Raw genomic sequence first — 8578 nt, forward strand, 5'->3', positions numbered from 1 at the left:
ACTCGAAGAGCAAATTGATAAATTTACCTTCGAAGGAGAGGCCTCAGAAGAGGTTTGAGTGATACACGTTTTGGACACCGAGAAGGAAGTTGACAGGCAATCTAGTGTCCGCTCTTCTATCTTGATAACAGCTCTTCCAGAAGACTCTTCGGACGAAAAAGAAGACATGACGAGCTTGAAGGATTTGATGAAGAATAGGGGTAAAAAAGCTGGGCCCAAGGAGACTGGTACGTCTCAACCAGTTGTTAGTCTTCCTTCACCACCTCCTCAAGTTCCTTTGGATCTCGGCGCCAAGCCATTGCCAGATCCGAAGAAGAAAAGACCCCTCACCAACAAGGAAGAAAGGGAGGTAGCGCCTTCGAAAGGAACCAAACAACAGAAAATGGCCAAGGACCACTGAAGTAAAAGGGTCTCCTCTATAGAAAGTCGTGATAAAGCCCTCGTGGCTAATGTGCGCTAAGGACCTCACACCTAGTCCCCGAGGCTGGAGTTGGATGGTGCTCCGATCCTCTGGGAGACTTCTCTCAGAAATTATGATAGGGGGAGGGCAGGTCTCGTTGCTGAGGCTTTGGAGCAACCACTGCTCCTCCCATGAGACATGGATTCCTATAGGCATTTCAGCCAGTACGAACTCTTTCTATCCTTAAAGAGGGATTTATCCATGGTAAGTAAATTAATCCGCTTCTTCAGCTGATTTTTTTTTTTTTTTAATATTGTAATTTTCCTTCTGTTACGTAGCTTACCCAACAGGTTTATGTAGCTGAGGAGTGGAACAAGAAGGTCTACACCGAAACCTAAGTAGAGGCCCACTCCCAGTCTGAGGCAGAAAAGACACTGGGTAATCTAAAGGAAGACTTTGCTCACCTATCTGAGCAATTAAAAGAGGTGACCAGGGGGAAGAACAGCCTAGATGCTGGTCTCCAAAATGCCATGAAGCAAGCCGACGCCAGTTGCTAAATTTGACCGAGATCAATCTGGAAATTGAAAGAGCGCTGGTGAAGGATCTGCGGATTGAGCTTCAGAAAGCCAAGGAGACTGCCACCTTGGCTGAAAAGAAAGCTCAGTTGGCCAAGGAGGTGGTCGAGGCTAAAAGGCAAGCAGCATATAAGCTAGGGATGGAGGAGACCCAAACCAACCTCACTGAGTAATTTGCCACAATCTGCCGAGAGTACTGCGATGTAACTTGGGGAAAAGCGCTAGATGTTGCTGGGGTCTCTGCGGACTTTGACTTGAGGCAACCTGGGAGTATCTATTATGATCCTGATATTTACGAACTCCTAGGGTCTGACTCTTCTCCCCCTACACAACTCTAAGAGACCTCGGAGCACTCCCTGATCGGTCAAGTCCCTCCTATCAACCCTGAGGCCCCCAAGGAGTCTGGTCAACCTAGTGATCAGAGCAAGCCAGCTGAGGCGCCCCAGGCTAAGGGCAAAGGCTTGGGAAAGGAGAAGTCCCTTCCAGAGTCTAAGGAATAAGCCTTAAAAGTTGCCGCTGCTTAGTCTAGTCAGGCTGCTGACCCTTCGGTTCCTCAGGAGAAGGCTTAGACATTTAGGAGTTTTTATTTCATACTTGTATTTTTTTTTTATTATTATTATTTTTTTATGTAAGGAGTTGTGAACTACCTTCTTTTGATTAATGAAATCGTTTTTCTTTTATTCTTAGTGTCTTCGTTGCATACCTTATGATACTCATTATTACTGTAAATAACTATAACTTGTAACTACAGTAATACAGGCAGACTTAACAATGATATCATGCTAGTGATGTAAACACCTTATTCAAATACTAGAAGAAGTAGGTTATACAAGAGTTATTAACAAACATAGAATGCAATGAATGATGTGAAGATATTACAAGTTTTCTTGGATATCCACAAGGAGTATTGCTAAGTACTGATTTCGGATTATTCCAATATTTAAGACTACGAGACGAAGTTATTTAGGCATGATTTGTTAAATTTAAGCTTTGATAATGACTACAAGACAGTGTTAACTAACCCATATCATTTGGTTCGAGGACTTCAGGCGTAAGTAGATTTAAGTTTAAATACTTAATCGAAATATGAAGGAGTGTCAGCTAACCCAAATCATCTGGTCCGAGAACTTCAGGCCTGATTGGATTTAAGCTTAAACACTTAGGAGAATTGTAAACGAGTGTTAACTAACCCAAATCATTTGGTCCGAGGACTTCAGGTATGACTAGATTTAAGCTTAAACATATAGAAGAATTGTAAACGAGTGTTAACTAACTCAAATCATCTGGTCTGAGGACTTCAGGCATGATTGGATTTAAGCTTAAACACTTAGGAGAATTGTAAACGAGTGTTAACTAACCCAAATTATCTGGTCCGAGGACTTCAGACATGATTAGATTTAAGTTTAAACACTTAGGAAACTTGTAAACGAGTGTTAACTAACCCAAACCATCTGGTTCGAGGACTTCAAGCATGATTGGATTTAAATTTAAATACTTAGGAGACTTGTAAATGAGTATTAACTAACCCAAACCATCTAGTCTGAGGACTTCAGGCATGATTGAATTTAAGCTTAAACACTTAGGAAACTTGTAAACGAGTGTTAACTAACCCAAACCATTTGGTTCGAGGACTTCAGGCATGATTGGATTTAAGCTTAAATACTTAGGAGACTTGTAAACGAGTGTTAACTAACCCAAATCATCTGGTTCAAGGACTTCAGGCATGATTGGATTTAAGTTTAAACACTTAGGAGACTTGTACACGAGTGTTAACTAACCCAAATCATCTAATTCGAGGACTTCAGGCATGATTGGATTTAAGTCTAAACACTTAGGAGAGGTCCAAAAATTTTACATAATAAATTGGCATAATGATTAAAGTAAAGACTCGATTAATAATAATACATTTTAAGGTTGTTTACATTCCCGGGGCGTGGTATTACATGACTATCTAAACCTTCCCAGAAATATGCCCCAATGCTAGTTCCTGAAGTAATACGATATGGCCCTTCCCAATTGGGTCCTAACTTTTCCCAAGCTGGATTCTTTGCAATGCCCACAACTTTCCTGAGTACCAAATCGCCAGGTTCTAAAGGCCTTAGCTTTACGTTGGCATCATAGCCCTGCCTAAGCTTTTGTTGGTAATGTACTAATCGGACCATTGCATTTTCTCTCATTTCTTCAATAAGATCCAAACTCTTTCTAGTTGCTCATTGTTGCCGATCGGACTAAACGAACTAGTTTTCATAGTTGGGAACCCAGTCTCCAGAGGTATGACAGTCTCAGCTTCGTAGGTCATTGAAAAGGGGGTCTCTCTAGTAGACCTACAAGGTGTAGTTTTGTATGCCCACAGTATGTGTGGCAGTTCTTCCACCCATTTGCCCTTTGCATCGTCTAGACTCTTTTTTAATCCATTAACTATGACCTTGTTAACTGCTTCTGCTTGCCCATTCCTCTAGGGATAGGCAGAGGTGGAGTATCTGTTTGTGATTTCCAGTTCACTACAATAATTCCTGAATGCTTTGCTATCAAACTGTAGGCCATTGTCCGAGATGAGAGTATGAGGAATTCCAAACCAAGTGACAATATTCTTCCACATAAATTTCTGCACATCTACGTCTCTGATGTTGGCCAGAGGCTCAGCTTCGACCCATTTGGTGAAATAATCTGTGCCGACTAGAAGGTATTTCCTGTTTCCTGCGGCTTTAGGGAATGGACCCACGATATCTAAGGCCCATTGAATGAAAGGTCACGGGCTGGATAGCGGATTAAGGGTTCCCCCTGGCTGATGAATGTTTGGGGCAAACCGTTGACATTGGTCGCACTTCTTAACATACTCATGGGCTTCTTTTTGCATATTCGGCCACCAATAACTTTGGGTAATGGCTCGGTGAGCCAAGGACCTACCTCCAATGTGGCTCCCATAGATTCTTTCATGTAGCTCTTCCAGTAGTAACTTAGCCGCTTCAGCATGCATGCATGATAAGTACGGTCCTGAATAGGAACGTTTGTATAGTTTTTGGTCCTCAGATAGCCAGAACCTAGTCGCCTTCCTCCGAACTTTGTCAACTTCGCCCCTTTCTTCAGGCAAAGTATCCTCCTTCAAGAATTTAACTATAGGATCCATTCAGTTGAGTTCGGCCCTGATTTGGTGAACTTGTGCTACCTTTCTTCTTGCCTCTATAGGGCCATACAGGTCCTCAACGAGGATAACCCTAGGTAAATCTTGCGCCGAAGAGGTAGCGAGCGTGGCTAAAGAATCAGCATGTGCATTACCATTTCTGGGGATGTGCAGCAAATTAAAAAAGTCGAACTCCGACTGCAGACGTTTAACTCGGCTCAGGTATCCCTGCATTCTTTCATCCTTCGCCTCAAACTCACCTTATACTTGACCAACGACTAATCTCGAGTTTGAGAACATCTCCACTGACTTTCCTCCCACTCTTCGAACCATAGCCATTCCTATCAGTAGAGCTTTATACTCCGTCTCATTATTTGTTACCAAGAAGTCCAACCTTAGTGACTTTTCAATTATGATTCTTTCAGGGGATATCAGCACTAGCCCCACTCCAGAACCCTTTTGGTTCGTTGCACCATCCATATACACTTCCTAATGTGAAGGGCTTTGTTGAGAAATCATGCCAACTGATTTTTCATCCACGACCGAGGTTGGCATTACTTCTTCTAATTGGGGTTCTGTGAACTCAACCACCAAATCTGCAAGGACCTGACCCTTGACCAATGTGCGAGGCATGTACTTGATATCAAAAGCCCCTAAGATCGTGCCTCATTTAGCAATCCTCCCGGTATAGTCAGCATTCTGGAGTATAGCTTTTAGTGGGAGCTGGGTGAGAATAATGACTGTATGGGCTTGGAAATAATGAGGTAGTTTTCGTGTACCAAGCACTATTGCCAGGATAGTCTTCTCCAGTGGCAAATAATGAACCTCGGCCTCATGCAGCAACTTACTTATATAATAAACTGGCCTTTGCATACCACGATCTGCTCGTATTAACACCAAGCTCATAGCACAAGGAGCCATAGCAATGTAGGCAAACAAGACTTCATCTGGCTCAGGACTAGACATGATGGGTGGCCGAGTGAAATAGTCCTTAAGTTGCTAAAAGGCCATAACACATTCTTCAATCCACTCAAATCCCTTCCATTTGTTGATCAATGAGAAGAAAGGTCTACACCTATTTGCTGATCGGGAGATGAATCGATTTAGGGCAGCAGTCATTCCGGTCCATTTCTAAACTTCTTTGGGATTCTGAGGAGCCTGTAGATTGTGGATGGCCTTTATCTGATCAGGGTTAACTTCAATTCCCCTATGAGTCACCATGTACCCCAAGAACTTGCCTGACCCCACACCAAATAAGCACTTAGAGGCGTTTAGACGTAGCTTGTGCCTTCTTAGAACTTCAAAAATGTTTTCAAGATCCTTTATATGTTCAGGAACGATCTTGCTTTTTACCACCATATCATCTATATAAATTTTGATACTTAGGTATGGCTTGTTTGAGCTTTGTTACTTCTTCTCTTACTGCATCAGCATGCTCCTTAGATGAGCGCCAAGGAGGCTGCTTCTTAAGTGTGATCAATGAGTTGACTTTTAAATGGTGACAAATGAATTCTGGATCCACCCTTATGGCCTCATAAGCGTTCCAGGCAAATACGTCAAGGTTTCTTTTAAGGAACTCTATTAGCTCATCCTTCTCCTGTAGAGGCATCTGAGATTTGACTTGAAAAAACTTTTCGAGATCGTCCCCAATAACAACTTTTATTAAACCTTCACATCTAGCGCCCTCGTTTGGATCTTCGGCGGGCGGTACCCAACTTTTTAATTGCTATAAACCTCTTTCGGCATTGGCTAAGGACTCCGTTTCAGGCTTGTGCTAGATGGCAACCACTAAGCACTATCTGGCCGCAGACTGATCTCCCCAGATTTCACAAAATTGCCCTTCGGATGGATATTTAACTTTCTGATGCAAAGTAGAGAAAACAGCCCCTAGCGTATGAAGCCAAGGTCTGGCTACAATTGCCGTATAAGGGGAATTCACATTTACAACAATAAAATCCACCTCCACCACCTCTGAGCCAGTCTATACAGGTAATCGTATTTGGCCCTTTGGGGTGACGACTCTTCCTTCAAAACTAACTAGGGGAGAATTGTATGGTGTTAAGTCATCAGGTTTTAGGTTCAACCCCTTGTAGAGATCAGGGTACATTATCTCTACCACGATGCCCCGGTTCACCATTACCCTCTTCACATCATACCCTCCAATTCTAAGGGTGATTACTAAAGCGTCATCATGGGGTTGGATAGTTCCAATCTTGTCTTCGTCCGAAAACCCTAGAATCGGTTGAGTATCCGGTCTAGCTCTCTTCGGACCTTGGCCAAAGTCCCCTACAGGTAACTGGGCTACCAATATAACCTTGAACGGCCAGGATCCTATTCTCCTTGGTGCGGCAAAGATGACGTTGATAGTTCCCAATGGAGGCTTTGAAGAGTTATCTCTTTGGGGCTCCAAGTTCATTTGACTTCCTTGGCCACTGGAGTGATGCAGGAGGTGTCTTAATTTACCTTCGCAGACTAGTTGGTTCAAATGATCTCACAAGCTCCTGCAATCCTCTGTGGTATGCTCATGATCTTGGTGGTATTGGCAATAGAGATTATGATTACGCCTCTCAGGGTTCCCCACCATCTTATTCGGCCACTTAAAGAATGGCTCATTCTTAATCTTTTTCAAAACCTGGTGTACCAACTCTTTGACTATAGTGTTAATTGCTTGAAGGTTTGTTGATCCTGATTGCCCAGTAAAATCTCTCCGTGGTTTGTTGTTATTGTAACGGTCCGACCTGAAGTCCCTCATCTCTTGGGGGATAACCTTATCCTTTCCCTTCCTTTGCTGTTGATCTTCTTCAACTCTTTTATATTTTTCGATACGGTCCATGAGCTGACGCATGTTAGTAACTGGCTTACCAGTTAAGGACTTCCTCAAACCATGGTCAGTGGGGAGGCCGATCTTAAATGTGCTAAGGGCCATTCCATCAAAATTACCCTCCATATCATTAAACATCTCCCAGTACCTATCTGAATACGTTTTTAAGGTCTCACCCTCTTGCATGCTCAAGGATAGCAGTGAAGACAGGGGCTTGGCCACTCTTCTGCATGTGATAAAACAGGAACCAAATGCTTGAGTGAGCTCTCTGAAGGAGTCGATGGAGTCTGCTTCTAGGCTGTCAAACCATCTCATTGCAACTGGTCCAAGATTGGAGGGGAAAACTTTGCACATCAGAGCTTCATCTCTGGAATAGACAGCCATCCTTTGATTAAAGTGACTCACATGTTCCACAGGGTCCGTTTTACCATTATAGATGGTGAAGGTCGGCTGGTTAAAATACCGAGGAAGTCTCGCTTCTTCAATCCTGCGCGTGAAGGGTGACCTAGAGATTTGATTCAAGGCCTTGCTCATAGCATCGTTCCCTACGCCTCTACGTGATGGGCTTCGAGGTTGCCTCTTGCAATGATGCTCTTCTTCATAGGAAAATGATTCACTGATTGGTGTCCAAGATCTCTGCTTGTAAGTGACATCCTACTCGTCATCTAAGTCTTCATCAGAATGCGAAGAAATTCGTTTCCTCTTTGCATGGCGCAACTCCCTCTTTAGCCTTTCAATTTCTAGTTGCATATCCTTGTTCTTCTCTGCATGAGACACGTGACTTCCACCATGTGGCTGTCTTCGATCAGTATGCATAGTATGCACACTACCTTCACGATCTTGTCTCTGTTCCAAATTGAGAAAAGGGTCTACGTGTTGGGATGCCTTAGATTTTGTTGGTTGTTGCCCTAGTTCAACCATTATCAAATGTTGCTTCTACTTTCGCTCAAGCTCTTCCCATAGACAGCGCCAATTGTAGGGTCAGTTTTTGTAGCCCAAGCCTAAAAGGTTTGGATTATAAGCCCAATGAACCCAGAACAATGAATTTGTAGAGAGTGGGCGAAAAAGTTAAGCTGATTATGAACTGAGCAATAGTTAACTATGGTGTTAAAGAATGAACTGACATAAAAACACACTTCAAAACTCTTCAAATTGATGTCCGAGGAGGTATATTAAGGCCCAATACATAAGGTTGGGCTTTCACCCCCCACATCTTCTAAAAAAAAGTTTCAATTAATATAAAAGTGAGTAAATCAAACTTACTTTCATTACGCTTTATAAAGTAAAGAAATCTTGTCCTATTTTCTATAAATTACATTTCCTCTTCTAAGAGATTTTGATTTGTATAATTGATACTTTTCACAACCATTTACATGTTATTATAAGAATAATGCTAGATACAAAATATTTTACAAAATTAATTTCTTCGCAACCATTTCATTTTTTATTTTTAAAATAGAAGTCTCAAGAAGATAGAGGAAATTTTTGACATTTTACCAAACATTAAGTTAAATCCGTAAACATAATTTACCCTTCATAAAAATGTAAGTTTTTTTATTCAAATCCATATATATATATATATATATATATTATATGCCAATTTTTATTTAAAGATAGTGTTAACTATTCTTTTTTTGATGAACATATACTGCTAACTATTC

General features: G+C 41.9%; 1 protein-coding gene across 1 annotated transcript; it reads right to left on the bottom strand.

Annotated features, from left to right (window-relative positions):
• Positions 1-6587: 6587 nt before the first annotated feature.
• LOC136067899 (uncharacterized) lies at positions 6588-7301 on the bottom strand. Its single transcript, XM_065774337.1, has one exon. It carries the CDS (start codon positions 7299-7301, stop codon positions 6588-6590), a length of 714 nt encoding a protein of 237 aa, XP_065630409.1.
• Between the last annotated feature and the right edge of the window lie 1277 nt (positions 7302-8578).

The sequence above is a fragment of the Quercus suber genome, unplaced genomic scaffold (genome assembly GCF_002906115.3).
Source record: "Quercus suber isolate HL8 unplaced genomic scaffold, Cork oak 2.0 scaffold_91, whole genome shotgun sequence".
Taxonomy (NCBI): domain Eukaryota; kingdom Viridiplantae; phylum Streptophyta; class Magnoliopsida; order Fagales; family Fagaceae; genus Quercus; species Quercus suber.

What these genes read in the sequence shown, in the direction of transcription:
- LOC136067899 (XM_065774337.1), bottom strand. Translation starts at nt 7,301, where the DNA reads ATGGCTGTCTATTCCAGAGATGAAGCTCTGATGTGCAAAGTTTTCCCC.